Here is a 22,484-nt window from a genome sequence, read left to right on the forward strand (position 1 = left end):
ACAATCTTAATGGAAACAATTACAACCACATTGCATTTTAACATAACATAACATAAACAGTTACAAATAGACAAAACAAGACAAAACAGCACGTTATATCTCTGACCCCTGAAAGCCGATCCTTATCAGTGAATTTCTATCAGACTGAGCCGTACCGGACCACAGGATAAAATTACAACTTATCCCCATCGGCGCCAGATTTGAAGAATAGTAATTAGCTATCCCCTACTGATCTCTATTCCTGATCCCTATCGAGCTGACCCCTATCAGAATTATTACACATGTCCGACCCCTATCGGTGAATCTCTATCAGACTGAGCCGTACCGGGTCACGGGATAAAATTACAATTTATCCCCTTCGGCGCCAGATTTGAAGAATAGTAATTAGCTATCCCCTACTGATCTCTATTCCCGACCCCTATCGGAACTATCACACATGTCCGACCCCTATCGGTGAATCTCTATCAGACTGAGCCGTACCGGGCCACAGGATAAAATTACAATTTATCCCCCTCGGTGCCAGATTTGAAGAATAGTAATTAGCTATCCCCTACTGATCTCTATTCCCGACCCCTATCGGAACTAACACACATGTCCGACCCCTATCGGTGAATCTCTATCAGACTGAGCCGTACCGGGCCACAGGATAAAATTACAATTTATCCCCCTCGGTGCCAGATTTGAAGAATAGTAATTAGCTATCCCCTACTGATCTCTATTCCCGACCCCTATCGGAACTAACAAAGACAAAACAGTGATCACTCATCATTGAAAGCTAGCAGACTGTGCTGACCGGACTGATATCTCATCAATGATTTAAATCACACTGGCCGTCGCCGGTTCGTTACTACATATGTTCACATACACTGTTATTTCGACTCGTCAGCAAATTATAAATTTACACAAGAATTCATACTTACTCGGAAAAACTGATAAAAATTTGGACAGACTATTCGACAATATGCAAAGTTTGATTTAACAGGCTTTTGCTTACCTTATTTTTTTTATGGTGCACCTTGAAATCAGTTTTCCGAGTTGAGCAGAATTGTTGCCCTCCCCCGAAAGTCTTCACCAGTCTTTCTTATTTATTTAATGAATCGTCCTTTCCCCAACTCGCCTTCTCCACACCCAAATCAACTCACTTCGACTGGATCGTTAGTAAACTATACTCTGCTACCATTTCTGTTAGTAATTGGATATGTAGACGGACGAGTCGGTCAAGGATCGATTCAGACAAGGTGGTAAATTGTATGACAAGCTACAGTTTATTCAGAGTGAAGATATCTAGAACAGCGTAATTACGGCTCTCCCGCTGGTTCGTACGGAAGCGCAGACGAAGAAGAGCCCGTTACAATCAGTACACCACTATTATATAGGAAAGAATGTAGGTTGATTCTGGAAGATCGGATCTTTGGATTGGTTCATCTGGGGTGTAGTCTGTAGTCTTCCGCCATTGGCTCAGTAGTCTGTCCGTCATCATAGAATCCTCTTCGGACACACAATGTTAAGAGACAAAGGAGATCATGTGTGTGTGCGCTGGTTTTGGCCATTAGTGTAATGCGGGAGCTATCCTGTAGGGGACCCCACAGGCTCAACTCTGAGTTGTAGCCCTTTATCAACAATAGTTTGGTCACCTACATAAGAATTAGCATTTCTCTACAATGTGCACTAGGTTTCTAAGAGGCTATTAGCCACAATGTGTGGACGGAGCTCTTCATTTGGCATTGTGAAAAACACGAGATGAACTGCTACAAAAAAGACCTGCTAAAGCTAAAGAACACTCCGTAATGTTCACAACTACATATACTTTGAACTCATGACAAGTGGGAGATGCGGTCAAGAAAGACTGGCATATTTTATCATCAGATCCAGTGGCTGAATTTAAAAATCGACCACTTATTGTGCATAGGAGAAGTCGCAATTTACGCGATAAATTGGTTCATGCCAAGTGCCAGCCACAAAACAAAATCAGCCAGGCTCTTTTACGCCATCTTCCAAATGGTAGCTATAAATGCAGAGGATGCGCACAGTCCAACAATATGATGAAGTGGGAATATTTCTGCCACCCATACACAGGAAAACGGTTCCAAATAAATGACATTATTACTTGTTCCACCACCCATGTTATTTACATTATTAAAATGTCCATGTGGGCTCTGTTATGTAGGTAAAACTTCTCGTTCTCTCAAACAGAGGATCAGTGAACATAAAAGTTCAATCAGGAGAAACGACAGGGATGATCCAGTCGCAGTACATTTTAATGACCTGAAGAAGCATGACATTTCTACCTTTAGATTTTGTGGCATAGAGAAAGTTAAGATATCAGACAGGGGAGGTGATATCAATAATACTCTGAGTAAAAAGAGAATGTTTTAGGATTTTCAACCTACAGACATTATTTCCTAAAGGTCTTAATGATGAAATGCCTAAGTATGTTATGTTGTGAATTTGAACATCAATTATGCCCCTATTTAAGATTACTCTGATGTTTTTCATACGATGTACCCAATGGAAACTTGCTCGGTAGGTCTATGTCCTCATTGTGGTTTTACAGACGTGTTTAATACATCTTATTTACACACTTTATTCAAATATTTATGAAATGCATATTGTTATATTTGGTAGCAATTATTTGTTTTTCCCTTTGCCTCCAACCCCTTTCGATGCGTGGAACATATGTGGGTGGGACTAGGTCTACATAAGGGTGCTAGTTTTTTTTTAACTCACAAAAGCTCTGACGAAGGCCATGAGGCCGATACAAAGCCCACTGATATTGCAAACTACTTTAATTACTTTTTCATTGGCAAGACAAGCAAACTTAGGGATGACATGCCAGCAACAAACACTGACACTACACATCCAAATATATCGGACCAAATTATGAAAGACAAGAATTGTACTTTTGAATTCCGTAAAGTCAGTGTGGAAGAGGGGGGAAAAGTATTGTTGTCTATATACAATGACAAGCCACCGGGGTCTGACAATCTGGATGGAAAATCACAGAGGATAATAGCAGATCATATTGCCACATCTTCAATTTAAGCCTACTAGAGAGCGTGTGCCCTCAGACCTGGAGGGAAGCTAAAGTCATTCCGCCACCCAAGAATAGTAAAGCCCCCTTTACTGACTCAAATAGCCGACCAGTCAGCCTGTTACCAAACCTTAGTAAATTCTGGAAAAAATTGTGTTTGACCAGATACAATGCTATTTTACAGTAAACAAATTGACAACAGAATTGCAGCATGCTTATAGGGAAGAACACTCAACAAGCACAGCACTTACACAAATGGCTGATGATTGGCTGAGAGAAATTGATGATAAAATGATTGTGGGGGCTCTCTTGTAAGACTTCAGTGCAGCTTTTACATTATTGATCATAGTCTGCTGCTGGAAAAACTAATGTGTTATGGCTTTACACCCCCTGCTGCTGCTGATAGTCACACAGCTTCGAGGCCAAGATGTTCCGAAAGTAGCAAAGCGCCTGAGACCACACAGGTGTGGTTGATGGCTTGTAGCAGAGTGAGAAAAAGTCTAGACATGTTTTTCTCATCTTTGATACTTTGTATCTCATCCAATGCAACAATGGGGTGGCAGGGTAGCCTAGTGGTTAGAGCGTTGGACTCGTAACTGGATAAAGAGTTGTCTAACAGAACAGAGTTTTTTTTTTAATGGAAGCATGTCAAATAAAATACAGTTAGAATCAGGAATTCCCCAGGTTAGCTGTTTAGGCCCCTTGCTTTTTTAAATTTTTTACTAACAACATGCCACCGACTTTGAGTAAAGCCAAAGTGTCTATGTATGCGGATGACTCAACACTATACACGTCAGCTACTACAGTTAGTTTCAGAGTGGGTGGCAAGGAATAAGTTAGCTCTAAATATTTTTTTAACTAAAAGCATTGTATTTGGAACAAAACACTCACTAAACCCTAAAACTCAACTACATCTTGTAATAAATAATGTAGAAATTGAGCAAGATGAGATTACTAAACTGCTTGGAGTAACCCTAGATTGTAAACTGTCATGGTCAAAACATATTGATGCAGTGGTAGTTAGGATGGGGAGAAGTCTGTCTATAATAAAGCGATGCTCTGCCTTCTTAACAACACTATCAACAAGGCAGGTCCTACAGGCCCTAGTTTTGTCTCACCTTGACTACTGTTCAGTCCTGTGGTCAGGTGCCACAAAAAAGGCTTAGGAAAATTGCAATTGGCTCAGAACAGGGCAGCACGGCTGGCCCTTGGATGTACACAGAGAGCTAATATTAATAATATGCATGTCAATCTCTCCTGGCTGAAAGTGGAAGAGAGATTGACTTCATCCCTACTTTAATTTATGAGAGGTATTGAAATGTTGAATGCACCGAGCTGTCTGTCTGAACTACTGGCACACAGCTCAGACACCCATGCATACCCCACAAGACATGCCACCAGAGGTCTCTTCACAGTCCAAGTTCAGATCAGACTATGGGAGGCACACAGTTCTACATAGAGCCATGACTACATGGAACTCTATTCCACATCATGTAACTGACGCAAGCAGTACAATTAGATTTAAAAACAGATAATTTAATAAAAACACCATATGGAACAGCGGGGACTGTGAAGCAACACAAACATATGGATTTAGTACTGTAGATATGTGGAAGTGTCTCCCGACCACTCCTGTATTTATGCTGCAGTAGTTTGTGTCGGGGGCTAGGGTCAGTCTGTCTCTCGGTGTCCGTCTGTCTCTCGGTGTCCGTCTGTCTCTCGGTGTCCGTCTGTCTCTCGGTGTCCGTCTGTCTCTCGGTGTCCGTCTGTCTCTCGGTGTCCGTCTGTCTCTCGAGATGTATTGCTTTAGTTCTCAGGCTGAGAACTGCCTGCACCTGCTGATAGTCACACAGCTTCAAGGCAGGTGTGGTTGATGGCTTGTAGCAGAATGAGAAACCACAGTCTAGACATGTTTTTCTCATCTTTGATGCTTTGTATCTCATCCAATGCAACAATGGGGCGGCAGGGTAGCCTAGTGGTTAGAGCATTGGACTCGCAACCTTTTCAGTTACAAGTTCAAATCCCCAAGTTGACAAGGTAAAAATCTGTTGTTCTGCCCCCGAACAGGCTGTTAACCCACTGTTCCTAGGCCGTCATTGAAAATAAGCATTTGTTCTTAACTGACTTGCCTAGTTAAATAAAGGTAAAATAAAATAAAAAATGTTAAGGTATGATTGACTTATGCATTTGATGTAGGTTGTCCACACCAACTAGTGTAAAGAATGTTGTCTCCCGTTTCGCCACACAGATCTTTACTATAGATTACGGAGGTATTCTGTATGAATCTGTCTGCAATTGCATTTTATTACTAAAGATACCAAGGTTCCTGTGTCATCTATCTGGAAGACTGATTGTTAAAGGAAACTTACATCACCCCATGTAAAAGAGTTTGCCAGGTGTGACCGCTGTGTCTGGATGATGCAACGCATCGAAGTCTGAAATGAGAAAAAAAAAAACACTGTGTGGTTAATGACTCATTCCAGTATGTAAGTGGCACCTCACTCATAGGGTTGATAATTACAGGAACAGTCAATAGCTAAATGTATGTACAAGCCCGTATATGATGCATGTGTGACAAATGACCCAGAATCCCAGGTGTAATAGTTAGACATTCCTGAGGGTCTAATGGAACCTTGTGTGAGGAACTTGGTTATAGATTAGGAGGAACCAAGTCAGTACTAAGGTACTGGGTGACAAGTGATTGAAAGTGTTATATGTGCATGGTGTCCTTACCTGAGGGAAGACACTGGTTTTATGTATGGTGTTCTTACCTGAGAGAAGACACTGGTTTTATGTATGGTGACCTTACCTGAGAGAAGACACTGGTTTTATGTATGGTGTTCTTACCTGAGAGAAGACACTGGTTTTATGTATGGTGACCTTACCTGAGAGAAGACACTGGTTTTATGTATGGTGACCTTACCTGAGAGAAGACACTGGTTTTGTTTTGATATATGTGTAATTGGTGGGATTATAGATTTGGTGTAAGATAATTGTTGTATGAGTACAAGAACGACTACATTTGCGGATTGGGAATTACATTACATCAACAAGAGAGGAGACAGGGAGACCCCCGTTTTGAAGTTAAAATACAATTGAAATCAATTGTGGTTATTTGCCACACATATGCGAAACCATTTACAGTAGTGTGGTTAGTGAATAAATATAGCGATACTAAAGAAGAGGGGTTAGAGAAAAACTAACTCCGTAAGGTATATCCTCCTATGTTAGGTTCTACTACCCATATACGGCGATAGAACTGGGGGGTTTCTACAGTACCATACAGATAAGTCACTCAGTCTACATTACATAGAACCTGATAAAAACAAAATCACGGGGCACCATGACAGATTCAACCAAAGGCAGTGCAGAGACAGTGGGTCCCACACCAATGACTCTAAGGCTAGGCCTGCCCTCTCTGACACTGCCCTGACTGATGCTGACTTGGAGCTTTTCGTTGACGGTTCTTCATATTTAGATCAAACTACAGGGAAGAAACATGCAGGGTTTGGTATTGTGACAATTGATAGAACCGCTCACATCCAACAACCCTTCCCAGAGACTTTCTCAGCTCAACAGGCTGAACTTTTGGCATTAACCACTGCCTGTAAAATGGGAGAAGGGAAAATGGTTACAATTTTCTCTGATTCTGCAATAGGGGTTTGTCTCTCCTGGTGTGGTGTCTGGAGGAGTAGGGGTTTTAACAATGCTTGTGGAAGTCCTATTCATAAAATAACTATGGTTTTAGATCTCTTGGAGGCTATGATGCTGCCCTCTGCTTTGGATATTGCTGCTCATACTGGGGGGGAAAGATTTTGTGAGTATGGGTAACGCCATGGCAGATGAGGCTGCTAAATTGGATGCCTCCAAGTGTCACAGCCACTCCATGTTCTTCTCTGCTACTGTTGGGAAAGACACTGATGATTTGCGCCATACCATGGGCCAAGTGGCCAAAGTGGCCCATGGTATGGCCCATTTGTCAAGGGGGGCTAGACAATCTGGACCCTTTCTTTCTAAAAATTATTGAAATTGTTGCAACCCCTATTACTAGCCTGTTCAACCTCTCGTGTCGTCTGAGATTCCCAAAGATTGGAAAGCAGCTGCGGTCATCCCCCTCTACAAAGGGGGGGACACTCTTGACCCAAACTGCTACAGACCTATATCTATCCTACCATGCCTTTCTAAGGTCTTCGAAAGCCAAGTCAACAAACAGATTACTGACCATTTCGAATCTCACCATACCTTCTCTGCTATGCAATCCGGTTTCAGAGCTGGTCATGGGTGCACCTCAGCCACGCTCAAGGTCCTAAACGAGATCTTAACCGCCATCGATAAGAAACTATACTGTGGAGCCGTATTTATTGATCTGGCCAAGGCTTTCGACTCTGTCAATCACCACATCCTCATCGGCAGAATCCATAGCCTTGGTTTCTCAAATGATTGCCTCGCCTGGTTCACCAACTACTTCTCAGATAGAGTTCAGTGTGTCAAATCGGAGGGCCTGTTGTCCGGGCCTCTGGCAGTTTCTATGGGGGTGCCTCAGGGTTCAATTCTTGGACCGACTCTCTTCTCTGTATACATCAATGATGTCGCTCTTGCTGCTGTTGATCCACCTCTACGCAGACGACACCATTCTGTATACTTCTGGCCCTTCTTTGGACACTGTTAACTTCTTATGGCTGCAGGGGCAGTATTGAGTAGCGTCGATGAAAAGGTGCCCATTGTAAACGGCCAGCTCCTCAGTCTCAGGTGCTAATATATGCATATTATTATTAGTATTGGATAGAAAACACTGAAGTTTCTAAAACTGTTTGAATTATGTCTGTGAGTATAAAAGAATTTAGGCAAAAACCTGAGAAATTCCACTTCCTGATTTTTTTTCTGGGGTGGCAGATCTTCAACCAAGCTTTCATTGAAATTACAGCGAGATCTGGATGAGTTCTCACTTCCACTAGATGTCAACAGTCAATAGAACTTTGTCTGATGACTAATGTGAGGGGGGGGGGGGGGGTCGAATGACACAGGAAATAGTCACCACTGCCACGAGTTGACCATGCATTCACGATGCGCGTTCACAGGGGAAGCACCTGCGGTCCACCGCTCATTTGAAGTCATCAAAATTCTCCGGTTGGAACGTTACTCAAGATATATGTAAATAACATTCTAAAGATTGATTTAGTACATCGTTTGACATGTTTCTACTGACTGTTACGGAACTTTTGGACATTTCATCACATTATAGTGGACTTTGTAATTGTTTACCAAATGCGCTAAACAAAGCAGCTAATTGGACATAAATAACAGACATTTTCGAACAAATCAAGCATTTATTGTGGACCTGGGATTCCTAGGACTGCATTCTGATGAAGTTCATCAAAGATAAGGAAACATTTATCTTGTATTTTCTGGTTTCTGTTGACTCCAACATGGCGGCTAATTTGGCTTCTGTTCTGAGCGCCGTCTCAGATTATTGCATGTGTTGCTTTTTCCGTAAACTTGTTTTGAAATCTGACACAGCGGTTACATTAAGGAAAGGTATATCTATAATTCCATGTGTATAACTTGTATTATCATCTACATTTATGATGAGTATTTCTGTTGAAATGATGTGGCTATGCAAAATCACTTGATGTTTTTGGAACTAGTGAATCTAAATAGCCAATGTAAACAGATTTTTTTATATAAATATGAACTTTATCAAACAAAACATGCATGTATTGTGTAACATGAAGTCCTATGAGTGTCATCTGATGAAGATAAAATTAATCACTAACCTTGAATTATCTTTATTTCTGCTTTTTGTGAATGCTATATTTCGCTGGAAAATGGGTGTGCTTATTGTGGTTTGGTGGAGACCTAACATAATCGTTTGTAGTGCCTTCGCTGAAAAGCCTATTTGAAATTGGACACTTTGGTGGGATTAACAACAAGATCACCTTTAAAATGATGAGACACGTATGTTTTAGGAATTGTAATTATGAGATTTGTGGTTTGAATTTGGCGCCCTCTATTTTCACTGGTAGTTGTCAAATCGATCCCGGATTTGGGATTGTAGCCATAACAAGTTAACAACCCTCCAGACGAGCTTCAATGCCATACAACTCTCCTTCCGTGGCCTCCAATTGCTCTTAAATACAAGTCAAACTAAATGCATGCTCTTCAACCGATCGCTACCTGCACCTGCCCGCCTGTCCAACATCACTACTCTGGACGGCTCTGTCTTATAATACGTGGACAACTACAAATACTTAGGTGTCTGGTTAGACTGTAAACTCTCCTTCCAGACCCATATCAAACATCTCCAATCCAAAGTTAAATCTAGAATTGGCTTCCTATTTCGCAAAAAAGCATCCTTCACTCATGCTGTCAAACATACCCTTGTAAAACTGACCATCCTACCAATCCTCGACTTCGGCGATGTCATTTACAAAATAGCCTCCAATACCCTACTCAACAAATTGGATGCAGTCTATCACAGTGCCATCCATTTTGTCACCAAAGCCCCATATACTACCCACCATTGCGACCTGTACGCTCTCGTTGGCTGGCCCTCGCTTCATACTCGTCGCCAAATCCACTGGCTCCAGGTCATCTACAAGACCCTGCAAGGTAAAGTCCCCCTTAGCTCGCTGGTCACCATAGCATCACCCACCTGTAGCATGCGCTCCAGCAGGTATATCTCTCTGGTCACCCCCAAAACCAATTCTTTATTTGGCCGCCACTCCTTCCAGTTCTCTGCTGCCAATGACTGGAACAAAATACAAAAAGCTCTGAAGCTGGAAACACTTATCCCCCTCACTAGCTTTAAGCACCAACTGTCAGAGCAGCTCACAGATTACTGCACATGTACATAGCCATCTATAATTTAACCCAAACAACTACCTCTCCCCCTACTGTATTAATTTATTTAGCTCCTTTGCACCCCATTATTTCTATCTCTACCTTGCACATTCTTCCACTGCAAATCTACCATTCCAGTGTTTTACTTGCTATATTGTATTTACTTCGCCACCATGGATTTTTTTTGCCTTTACCTCCCTTATCTCACCTCATTTGCTCACATCGTCTATATAGACTTTTTTTTACTGTATTATTGACTGTGTTTGTTTACTCCATGTGTAACTCTGTGTCGTTGTATGTGTCGAACTGCTTTGCTTTATCTCGGCCAGGTTGCAATTGTAAATGAGAACTTGTTCTTAACTTGCCTACCTGGTTAAATAAAGGTGAAATAAAATACAAATAAATACAAATATGATAGAGGCAATTTCTTTGGATTTGTCCAGATTTGACTCAGCATGTGAAACAGTTTCTGTTTCGATGTGCTACGTGCATGCAATTTAACATTGCCAAAGGAGCACCTCTGAAACCAGGTCATTTCCATACATCAAAAGGACCATTTGTCCATCTTGACATGGCTTTTATAGATCTTGCAGAAAGAAAAGAAAGGAAAAGGTACCGTTTAGTCCTTATTGACAGGTTCACCAGGTGGATGGAGGCATTTTCCACCACACACTGTGATGCTAAGACAGTAGCAAAGCTACTAGTGAGGGAGAGCATTCCTAGATTTGGTGTTCCTGAGGTTATATCTGCAGACAATGGTACCCACTTCACTGGTGATGTAGTGAAGCAGGTAGCCATAATGATGGGAGTGGACCAGAAGTTTGTAAACATCTACCACCCTCAGAGTAATGGGGTTACAGAGAGCTAACCAATCCATTAAACAAGGGTTCGCTAAGGCATTTCACTCCACCAAGAAATCTTGGATGAATTGTTTACCACCGGTGTTAATGAAAATGTGCAGTAGTGTTAATAAAGGCATGGGGTGTACACCACATGAAATGTTGACAGAAAGACCCATGAATGTTCCCGCACACAGACCCATGACTGACAGACACATAGACCTCACTCTAGCTGAAGTAGAACACTTGTACATGAAAGAGCTAACTACTATTGTCAGATCTCTCCACTCTCACACTAGGAAAGCTCAGGAGGAGGTACCAGCCTGTGGAGGTTGGAGACTGGGTCAAAATCCAGGTCCACAAGAGAAAATGGAACCAGCCAAGATGGTTGGGGCCATTCAAGGTAACCATGGCAACACCAACGGCGGTTAGAGTTCAGGAAAGGTCCGTCTGGCACCACCTGTCCCACTGCCAGAAGGTGTTCAGCCCACAGGAGATGATGGAGCCAGACACAGCCTGAAACAAGAGGCAGAAGCAGATGTGAGTCGAAACCAAAGACTTGAAACAGATGAAGGGCAAGACTAAAGCCCTGAAGAACCAACTGTTTTACATGATCAGCAAGGTTATGTTGTAAATAAACAAACTCTTAAGGGGTATAAGAGAGGAAAGACGACAGCATGTGGTCGTTGGTGGTTGACTGTGTTGGCTCCATCCACATTACTTGTTTGTGTGGGTGAAGCCAGCCCTGTCAACACGTGGGTAAAGTTTTATTCAAGACTTAGGTAGAAAAGTGTCCCCAAACGGGACTGCGGTGTTAATTTTGTCTAAACCCAAATCCATGGGAGAGTTGTTTGGTTCAATGAGTAGACCAATGGCAGAGACAGATCAGGCCTGTGGAATGTTGTATTTTATGAGGAGGGCAAAAGACAAGCAGAGCCAGCTAAATTGTACCCTAGGACTCTTTTATGGACATGAGATAATTGATCAGGGTTATAAGAACGTATCGAAAGGGACTGGGAGATACAAGATCTGGGCAGGGTGTTTGACAAATGGGAATCCAGAAGCTGTGGATGGAATAGGGACTGTAACGTGTGGATTTTCACGATAATTGGAAGATAGTTAGGAAAAGGCTTATGTGTACTCACCCAATGGTGAGTACACATGGTTAGAGTGAAAACCTGGGGACCACTGTGGCAGAACCAATTTTAGAGAATCTGAAGGAAGAACGTGTTCCGCCATCATGTATCTGTAACAATGGCTCTTTGGCTGTGGGTGTAACAGTGTACTGTAGATCTTATGCAGCCTACCTCCCTGAAGAAGAGCGCAGGACACATTTTACACACCCTATGGATGGCATTTAGTGGATGTCTCATATTTAATTACTAGAGTGACCTATCTTGCTCTAAACTATGGTATGGGATCACCCTGGGGGTTTATGTGGATTTGCGGCAGTAGATGTTATCTGGTCATTCCAAATAACTGGCGCGGGCGTTGCTTCAAATCATATCAAATGTATTTATATTGCCCTTCGTACATCAGCTGATATCTCAAAGTGCTGTACAGAAACCCAGCCTAAAACCCCAAAACAGCAAGCAATGCAGGTGTTGAAGCACGGTGGCTAGGAAAAACTCCCTAGCAAAAACCTAAGAAGAAACCTAGAGAGGAACCAGGCTATGAGGGGTGGCCAGTTCTCTTCTGGCTGTGCCGGGTGGAGATTATAACAGAACATGGCCAAGATGGTCAAATGTTCATAAAGATCATTAAGAGTATCTCTACCACTCCTGCTGTCTCTGGAGAGTTGAAAACAGCAGGTCTGGGACAGATAGCACGTCCGGTGAACAGGTCAGGATTCCATAGCTGCAGGCAGAACAGTTGAAACTGGAGCAGCAGCACGGCCAGGTGGACTGGGGACAGCAAGGAGTCATCATGCCAGGTAGTCCTGAGGCATGGTCCTAGGGCTCAGGTCCTCCAAGAGAGAGAAAGAAAGAGAGAATTAGAGAGAGCATACTTATATTCACACAGGACACCGGAAAAAACAGGAGAAGTACTCCAGATATAACAAACTGACCCTAGCCCCACGACACATAAACTACTGCAGCATAAATGCTGGAGGCTGAGACAGGAGGGGTCAGGAGACACTGTGGCCCCATCCAATGATACCCCCAGACAGGGCCAAACAGGAAGGATATAACCCCACCCACTTTGCCAAAGCACAGCCCCACACCAGTAGAGGGATATCTTCAACGACCAACTTACCATCCTGAGACAAGGCCGAGTATAGCCCACAAAGTTCTCCGCCACGGCACAACCCAAGGGGGGGCGCCAACCCAGACAGGAAGCTCACGTGAGTGACTCAACCCACTCAAGTGACGTACCCCTCCTAGGGATGGCATGAAAGAGCACCAGTAAGCCAGTGACTCAGCCCCTGTAATAGGGTTAGAGGCAGAGAATCCCAGTGGAGAGAGGGGAACCGGTCAGGCTTCCTCTGTGAAACTCTGAAATCTTATCAAACCAGCAATGACTTGTTAAAAGAGCAGAATAGTATGGTAGTATGGTGGCATTGGAGACATGCAATATCCCCAAACTGACATGTTAACATTTTTAAACAGTTTGGCCTAGATTCAATCCGTAGCACCAAAGATCCAGACTATAGCGCAATTGAAATTTAAATGCAATGTTCCCGAGTTAACGGATAATTTTTTCACAGTAAATACTGCATATGACGGCCAAATCTAATTAACTTTAAATAATGAAAATAACGCTAAGGTGGATCTTCCGCGGTACGGCTCGGTTCTAGTCCTTAGAGTATGGTTGCCATGGGTGGATCAAGTTCTTTATTCAGGAGTTTTTATTTATATCTAAAAATAATTCCCAATACAACTTTATAAAATACATTTTACTTCATAATCCAAAAATACAAACCATACAAAAAAATATGTTGAATCATTTCTAAAGCTATCACATTAGATCCTGACTACATGTCACTGCACTTCTCTGGTGTGGCTCAGTTAGTTGAGCATTGCGCTTGCAGCGCCAGGGTAGTAGGTTAGATTCCTAATAAGTAACCACAAGATTTTAAGGGAAAATTCCTGCCAATGACACATGAGAACCAGGAAATTAACTACTTGATCATTCTGGGTTCAACACGCAAGCCAAAGACTCCACAGTGCAATAGGCAGATGGCCCATTATGTTATATTTACAAACTTTATTGACTTGCACAAGGTGGGTCATACTGGGCTGTAGACTATCGCAGCGCTGCACTGTGAACTGTTTGAAGCTTCAGGGGCTTTTGCTCATTAGATTATTGCATATAGGTTCTGATTGCTCACTCTGTAATCCGGAGTGTGTCATATTTTTTCTTTGCCCAAAGCAGGCGGGTCACATGCATGTCACCACGGTAACCAATGTCACTGCTCCAGCAGTACTCAGGAGACAGCACTCTACTGGGCTTATGGAGCCACAGGTACTTGTTGAGGTGACTCTCATCATGCCACAGAGCCTCCACCTGATTCTCCTTGTCCTCCATGATGGTCTGGTAACAGGTCTCTGTCATATTTTTCACATTCTGCCACGAGCCTCCAAACACGGCAGCATGATAGTAGAAGTCCCCAGTCTCCATGTAGGCCCTGGACCTGGGGTTGCGGTCGTAGGTGTACAGGCTCTGTGGTCGGTGGTAGTAGTAGGCGTGGAGCAGAGCAACAGAGTCTCCCAGAGCCTCTGAGCCGAACCGACCCACAAACACCTGGTCCACGTCAAAGCAGAAGATGTAGCGGCTGTATCGACGAATCTGTGACTCAATGGCGTCTGCAATGGCCCTCATACGCATCATGGAGATGTCCTGCCAGCGAGAGTGTCTCTGCACCTTCACAACTTTCAGGCTCCGCCCAGGACCAAGCTGGATGTTTGGTACCCTCTCGGGAACATCCGTGAACACATAGTATGTCACAGGTAAAGCCACCATAAAGTGACGCTCAGCAGACAAAAGGAATGCCTCCAGGTAGGCATCTAGATACCTTGGGATGGGAAGGAGTAAAACCTCAAGTTTAAGAATAGCATCTCCAAATATGCTGCTTACAGTAAGTGACAGAAGTGTTTCATAAGAATGAATAAGTTGCTAGAAAATAATTGGTCACCAAGATGAAAACCGACCTGCCCACAGCGAATACAGTGAGAGAGACAGAGGAGTGGTTCCTCCTGTGCTCCTGGTCGTAATGATCTGGGTCAAACATTCCATCCCAGATCACAGGGGCTCCCCAGTCAGTGCAGGTCTGAACATCCCCTCTGGACCTGGTAGGAACAGAGAGCCCAGCTAGCACATAATGTTTCTTAGAGCTTGGTGAGAGCATGGTTGACCGATGGTTATTTTGCATACATTGGGAATGTTCTCAAATAGTTCAGAGAATGTTAAGAAACAAGGTTATTCTGTGAGAATTTCAATACTTCAGCGTAACGTTTCCTACAGTTTTACTTATTGTTCTATTTAAAGTCATGTTCTCATATTGTTCTGAGAATGTTCAGAAACAACGTTCTTCTGTGGGCATTTTAGTATTCAGCATAATGTTTTCTGAAGGTTTCCTCAGGGTTCTATTTAAAGCCATGTTCTCAGAACATTGAGAACTTTCCATAAAAACAACAAAACATTAGTAACGTTCAAAGTGTGTTCTAAGAATGTTAAAAATATACATCCCGTTCTGTGTCAACAGAACTCTATGAGCGATCTTGTTAAATGTGTTAAAGTGTCTTGGCAACGCCCACTAATTGGTCACACCTGATCTTAATGAGTGCTTGTTTCCGTTGAAATGGGGTATGTTTGAATAGACTAAAATTAACAGCTTTGTATGAGTTAAAAAAAAAACATGCCACATACCATCTCCTTCCAGGTGGCAGTGGACTAATTCCATGGAACAGAAGATCATAGGTTTGAATCTCACTGACGCCATGCCACAAAAATCATGTTTGCCAAATTAATGTCTCAGTAAAAACATATATATATATATATTTAAAGGAAGATTTTCACAAACCTCCAAATAACATTCAAATTGCATTAAAAACATTTAGAGAATGTTCTCAGAATGTTATTTAGTTACCTTCAAATAACCTATAATTTCAGTTCACAGAATGTTAATAAAACCTCCCAGGTAAACTTTCAGGGAACCACAGTAAAATGGTCAGAACCTCTCTGCAACCTAAATATGCAGACGACACAACAGTAGTGGGTTTGATTATCAACAATGACGAGACGGCCTACAGGGAGTAGGTGAGGGCCCTCTGAGTGTGGTGTCAGGAAAAACAACCTCTCACTCAACGTCAACAAAATAAAGGAGATGATCGTGGACTTCAGGAAACAGCAGAGGGAGCACCCCCCTCCCATCCACGGGACAGTAGTGGAGAAGTTGGAAATTTAAGTTCCTCGGCGTACACATTACGGACAAACTGAAATGGCCCATTCACACAGACAGTATGGTGAAGAAGGCACAACAGTGCCTCTTCAACCTCAGGAGGCTGAAGAAATTTGTCTTGTCACCCAAAACCCTGACAAACGTTTACAGATGCACAATCGAGAGCATCCTGTCGGGCTGTATCACAGCCTAGTACGGCAACTGCACCGCCCTCAACCCCAAGACTCTAAAGAGGGTGATGCAGTCTGTATAACGTAACACCGGGGGCAAACTACCTGCCCTCCATGACACCTACAGCACCCGATGTCACAGGAAGGCCAAAAAGATCATCAAGGACATGAACCACCCGAGCCATTGCCTGTTCACACCGCTATCATCCAGAAGGCGAGGTCAGTACAGGTGCATCAAAGCTGGGACATAGTGACTGAAAAACAGCTTCTATCGCAGAGGCCATCAGACTGCTGAACAGCCATCACTAACATTGAGTGGCTGCTGCCAACATACTGACTCATCTCTAGCCACTTGAATAATGAAACATTTATTACATAAATTCTATCTCTAGCCACTTTAAATAATGTTTACATACCCTACATTACTCATCTCATATGTATATACTGTACTCCATACCATCTACTGCATCTTGCCTATGCGTTCGGCCATCGCTCATTAATATATTTTTAATGTACATGTTCTTATTCATTCCTTTACACTTGTGTGTATAAGGTAGTTGTTGTGATATTGTTAGGTTAGATATTACTGGTCGGAACTAGAAGCACCTGCATTTCGCTACACTCTGCATTAACATCTGCTAACCATGTGAATGTGACAAATAAAATTTGATTTGATGTAAACTTCAACTGTATTCTATTCTACTATATTTAATCAATGACACTCCGAACATAGCTTATCCTAATATTTATATATTCCTTAATTCCATTAGTTTACTTTTAGGTTGTGTATATTTTGTGTATTGTTGTGAATTTTTAATATATTACTGCACTGTTGAATCCAGAAATACAAGCATTTCGCTACACCCGCAATAACATCTGCTAAACATGTGACAAATAGCATTTGATTTGATAGTTTTCCTGGGAGGTTTTATTAATACTCTGAGAACGGAAATTATGCTATTTGGAAGTTTGTCCTTAACTTTCACTGAGGGCCTCCTGAGTGGCGCAGCTGTCTAAGGCACTACATCGCAGTGCTTGAGGCGTCACTACAAATCCGGGTTCGATCACAGGCTGTGTCTCAACCAGACGTGATCGGGAGTCCCAGCGTTGTCAAGGTTAGGGGAGGGTTTGGACAGGGGGTGGCTCATCGCGCTCTAGCGATTCTATTTACTAGATGAGGATTCTAGAATATTGAAATTAAAATGTGTTAACCAATTGGATGGGAACCTAGCTACTGCTAGCTAATTTTTGGTTCCCTTTTTTGAACTCCAAGCACAGATAAGACACATGGGCTGGATTTAGACAAGCAGCCCGATTCTCATATTTTTTTTTACTATTTGGTCTTTTGACCAATCACATCAGATCTTTTTCAGAGCTGATCTGATTGGTGAAAATACCAATTAGTAACAAACAAAAAATAGTTGGCCTTCTTGTGTAAACGCAGCCAGAGAAATGTATTTATTTAGACATTAACCATGCATGTATTTTTTTGTGACACAGCATCAGTGAGATTTGAACCTATAATTTTCCATTCTCTATCCATGGAATTAGTCCACTGCACCACCAAGATGAACATACCAATTCAAATAGTATACATATAAAGCTGTTCATTTTAGTCTATTATAACAGATACCATTTAAAAGAAACCAAGAACCCATTAACATCAGGTGGGGCCAATTAGTTGGAGTGGCCAACACACACACACACTTAATTAACAACGATAGCGCAGGGGTATTCAACTCGTACACTATGAGGTATGGCGCTTGCTGACACCTGGTGTCCCAGATCTAAATCAGTCCCTGGTTGGAGGGGATTAATGAAAAAAAGGAACTGGCTTTGAGGTCCAGAGTTGAGTATGAGGGAGATAGAGGATAGAGTGTGTTTTGGTGATGCTGAGAACAGAATGTATACGTTTCAAATAGAATGTTCTAAGAATTTTGACTGTTAATGGGATGTTTTCTTAATGTTCTCTGAAAAAAATTGGTAACATGACTTTAAATGGAAACCTACAGGAAAATGTATGCTGAAGTACTGTAATTCCTACAGAAGAATGTTGTTAATGATAATTTTCTGAAGAATTTGAGAAAATTCCCAATGTCAAACCAGTTGGAGATAAGGTGGCTGCAAAGAGGTAGGCAGCGCCATTGAGGCAACCTCCATTTTGATTTAGTCAATTTTCTTAACGATTGGTTGATTCCCCCTGATGCCCCGGTTGGACAGGACTCCAACAAGGTCACCAAGAGATCAGCCAATGAAGTTGGAAGTCCTGCCCAGTTGACTACATTAAAATGGTGAAAGCCCTCAATGTCAATGCCCAGTCTAATATGGCATTTTGGTCACTAGAGACTTCTATCAAGCTCTATGGAACCTCGTAGAAGGGAGTATTTGTGGTGAGGAACTGAGGTGAGCTTAGCCCCATACTTTTACCAATAAAAAAAGCCATTAAATCGATCTTTAGATTTCATTTTCAGACTCCAACACAATATAAATGAAAGTAATGAACACAATAAAAGGAATGGCATGCTCTGAACATGATTGATATAAAAACAAAATGTCCTACCACAGGTCCAGGGAAGTATCTATACTATTCCCCAGCTTCAGCTTCTCTCCAGGGGCTAGATGACATCGGTTCATGGGGATTAAGCCCTCCAAGTACCTACAACATGCTGGGTCAAAACTTAAACAACTGTTTCTGTTTCTATGTTAAAAAGGTATGGATAGTGTCAAGTGACTGAATTCATATACACTGCCCCAAAAAATAAAAGGGAACACTAAAATAACACATCCTAGATCTGAATGAATGAAATATTCTTATTAAATACTTTTTTCTTTACATAGTTGAATGTGCGGACAACAAAATCACAAAAATTATCAATGGAATTTATCAACCCATGGAGGTCTGGATTTGGAGTCCAGACCTCCAAAATTAAAGTGGAAACCCACACTACAGGCTGATCCAACTTTGATGTAATGTCCTTAAAACAAGTCAAAATGAGGCTCAGTAGTGTGTGTGGCCTCCACGTGCCTGTATGACCTCCCTACAACGCCTGGGCATGCTCCTGATGAGGTGGCGGATGGTCTCCTGAGGGATCTCCTCCCAGACCTGGACTAAAGCATCCGCCAACTCCTGGACAGTCTGTGGTGCAACGTGGCGTTGGTGGATGGAGCGAGACATGATGTCCCAGATGTGCTCAATTGGATTCAGTTCTGGGGAACGGGTGGGCCCGTCCATAGCATCAATGCCTTCCTCTTGCAGGAACTGCTGATACACTCCAGCCACATGAGGTCTAGCATTGTCTTGCATTAGGAGGAACCGAGGGCCAACCGCACCAGCATATGGTCTCACAAGGGGTCTGATAATCTCATCTCGGTACCTAATGGCAGTCAGGCTACCTCTGGTGAGCACATGGAAGGCTGTGTGGCCCCCCAAAGAAATGCCACCCCACACCATGACTGACCCACCTCCAAACTGGTCATGCTGGAGGATGTTGCAGGCAGCAGAACGTTCTCCACGACGGCGTCTCCAGACTGTCACGTCTGTCACATGTGCTCAGTGTGAACCTGCTTTCATCTGTGAAGAGCACAGGGCGCCAGTGGCGAATTTGCAAATCTTGGTGTTCTCTGGCAAATGCCAAACGTCCTGAACGGTGTTGGGCTGTAAGCACAACCCCCACCTGTGGATGTAGGGCCCTCATACCACCCTCATGGAGTCTGTTTCTGACCGTTTGAGCAGACACATGCACATTTGTGCTGGAGGTCATTTTGCAGGGCTCTGGCAGTGCTCCTCCTGCTCCTCCTTGCACAAAGGCAGAGGTAGCGGCTCTGCTGCTGGGTTGTTGCCCTCCTACGGCCTCCTCCACGTCTCCTGATGTACTGGCCTGTCTCCTGGTAGCGCCTTCATGCTCTGGACACAACGCTGACAGACACAACCTTCTTGCCACAGCTAGCATTAATGTGCCATCCTGGATGAGCTGCACTACCTGAGCCACTTGTGTGAGTTGTAGACTCCGTCTCATGCTACCACTAGAGTGAAAGCACCGCCAGCATTCAAAAGTGACCAAAACATCAGCCAGGAAGCATAGGAACTGGTCTGTGGTCCCCACCTGCAGAACCACTCCTTTAGTGGGGGTGTCTTGCTAAATGCCTATAATTTCCACCTGTTGTATATACCATTTGCACAACAGCATGTGACATTTTTTGTCAATCAGTGTTGCTTCCTAAGTGGACAGTTTGATTTCACAGAAGTGTGATTGACTTGGAGTTACATTGTGTTGTTTAAGTGTTCCCTTTATTTTTTTGAGCAGTGTAGAACAACCCTACGGTCTTTCTTCCTAAACATATGCTGCACAACAAGAAGCAAACAATTGGCGCAGGGGAACAGCAGAGGAAAGGGAAGTACTTAGTCAGTTGCACAACTGAATGATTCAACTGAAATGTGTCTCACATTTAACCCACCCCTCTGAAACATTAAATCATGGTGCTTTCATTAAGAAAATACACACCTTATTGACGTAGGTGTGAAGTAGGCTATGAAGAGTAGCACGGAGGCACACCCTGCACATGTTAATACACGCTTTGCCTTGTACAATACTCTGACGGAAAATAGACAAAAACGTTACGTCAAAAGGTGCGATAGGAGGTCAATGCAAACACTAAGGCCTATAGTTCCACTTTCACCTGATAACACATCATAAAAGACCAGGACATTTTTTCGTTCTCTTTTCTGACAATGAAATCATTGACTCCAACATTGTGAACATTTAATTTATTGTCATAAATGTTATTAGTTAATGGATTATGAGAGGGACTTTATTTAAATTTAAATATATATATATAAAATAAACATCATGAAACATGTTTGTTAACATTTAGGCCTAATATAGGAGTTTGGATTAGCATGGTTCCAGTCAAGGTGTTTTTTAAGTGGTTTTTTTAATACCCCAAAATTAAGTAAAAATATAAATAACTGGTCATTTCATTTATGTTAAAAATGTGTCTATTAACATTGATGACATTGCATCAGCACAGAAGCCATACCTCATTGCGTGCCTGGAACTTTTGTTCCAAAGTCTGTTTCAGATGGTGAAATGAATATGCTGAGGAAATTAAATGTCCATTGTTAAGGTATACCAAACGGATGTTATTCTGACAATGATGTACAGCTCATCATACAGATAATTATTTCCATGAATTTACGGTAATAAAATGTACTTAATTGAATAGCCTAAATGTATCATACATCTGTGATTCTAAAGTAGCCTAAATACAGTAGGGAAATATTAAATCAAATGCAATGGACTGCAAACTGTCTGTAAGCCACTAATATCACGAACATATAAATTAGACAGCGTTTACACAAATTAAAAACAGCAACAATGTCATCAGGTGTAGATGGAAATGTTGTCGCCTACCTGCTTTGCTTGTTAGAACACCTAGCCGGTTGATGCGTCTATAAAACACTTAATCTCAAGAGAAGTAGTTTCCTGTATATTGCGAGGGGGTAATTATTTACACCCAAAACATGGACGGAGAGAATCAACCCAACACCAGCATCTGATCATGCGTCGGTTTGTCCTTTTACCTGTTAGCGTTTTTCGTCATTAATCTTGTTCTGGGGGCAGCTCAGCAGAGTGGTCCCCATCCGACACAGCCACAAAGTTATAAAATCACCTTTTAAACTTAACCACAATGCTAACCCTAATATGTAATTAAAAACCTAAAAGCAATTTTGTTTTCATGAACATTATAGCCAACTTTTACCTTGTAGCTGGCCAATCAAAAGTGGATAGCGCTCAGTTCTGCCTCCAGGACAAGACTCGTGACAATAAACGTTGATTTGCGAGATTACCTTTCGAGGTTATGATGCTATATACAGAGCAGAAAAGAAAAATAAACAACATGCAAAACCCAATTGGGAGATATAAAAATACCAAATCGCTGTGCTGAATATCGCCAGGTGTGTATCATAGACCAATTTCAAATTCTTATTGTCATCAAAAGGTCAAATAATGGTTTTATACCAGTCCGTTTGGGTCATGAAAAGGCATTTGGGAATTGTTTCATTCAGGTGTATGAGGTGACCACACTTTACTGCAGTTAATACTTTCCACAGGTAACTGAAAAGTACGGTATCTCTAGCATCATATGCCTATTTGAAATAAGTGTGTTTGCCAAGGAACAACAGTTGATAACAAGAGCCTCTA

The 22,484-nt window shown here is 42.3% G+C and overlaps 1 protein-coding gene across 2 annotated transcripts; it reads right to left on the minus strand.

Annotated features, from left to right (window-relative positions):
• Window positions 1-13,540: 13,540 nt before the first annotated feature.
• Window positions 13,541-22,118, minus strand: LOC109910047 (alpha-1,3-galactosyltransferase 2). Of its 2 annotated transcripts, XM_020509283.2 has the most exons (7): window positions 21,863-22,100; window positions 21,693-21,764; window positions 21,319-21,377; window positions 20,784-20,873; window positions 18,842-18,937; window positions 14,862-14,999; window positions 13,541-14,725 (listed from the first exon to the last, which is right to left on the minus strand). In XM_020509283.2, the coding sequence occupies exons 3-7, from the start codon at window positions 21,321-21,323 to the stop codon at window positions 14,038-14,040; spliced, it is 1,017 nt and encodes a 338-aa protein (XP_020364872.1). In that variant the 5' UTR covers window positions 21,324-21,377; window positions 21,693-21,764; window positions 21,863-22,100; the 3' UTR covers window positions 13,541-14,037. The 2 variants fall into 2 exon arrangements, with proteins under 2 accessions (XP_020364872.1, XP_020364929.1); XM_020509340.2 differs by having other exon boundaries at window positions 18,842-18,947; window positions 21,693-22,118.
• Window positions 22,119-22,484: the final 366 nt, after the last annotated feature.

The sequence above is a fragment of the Oncorhynchus kisutch genome, linkage group LG1 (assembly GCF_002021735.2).
Source record: "Oncorhynchus kisutch isolate 150728-3 linkage group LG1, Okis_V2, whole genome shotgun sequence".
Taxonomy (NCBI): domain Eukaryota; kingdom Metazoa; phylum Chordata; class Actinopteri; order Salmoniformes; family Salmonidae; genus Oncorhynchus; species Oncorhynchus kisutch.

Excerpts from the sequence above, each read along its gene's own strand:
- LOC109910047 (XM_020509283.2), bottom strand. Across the intron at positions 18,938-20,783 it reads TTCACACCTACGTCAATAAG|GTACTTGGAGGGCTTAATCC; the intron begins GTGTGTATTTTC and ends AGCATGTTGTAG. Across the intron at positions 14,726-14,861 it reads ACTGTATTCGCTGTGGGCAG|GTATCTAGATGCCTACCTGG; the intron begins GTCGGTTTTCAT and ends TCCCATCCCAAG.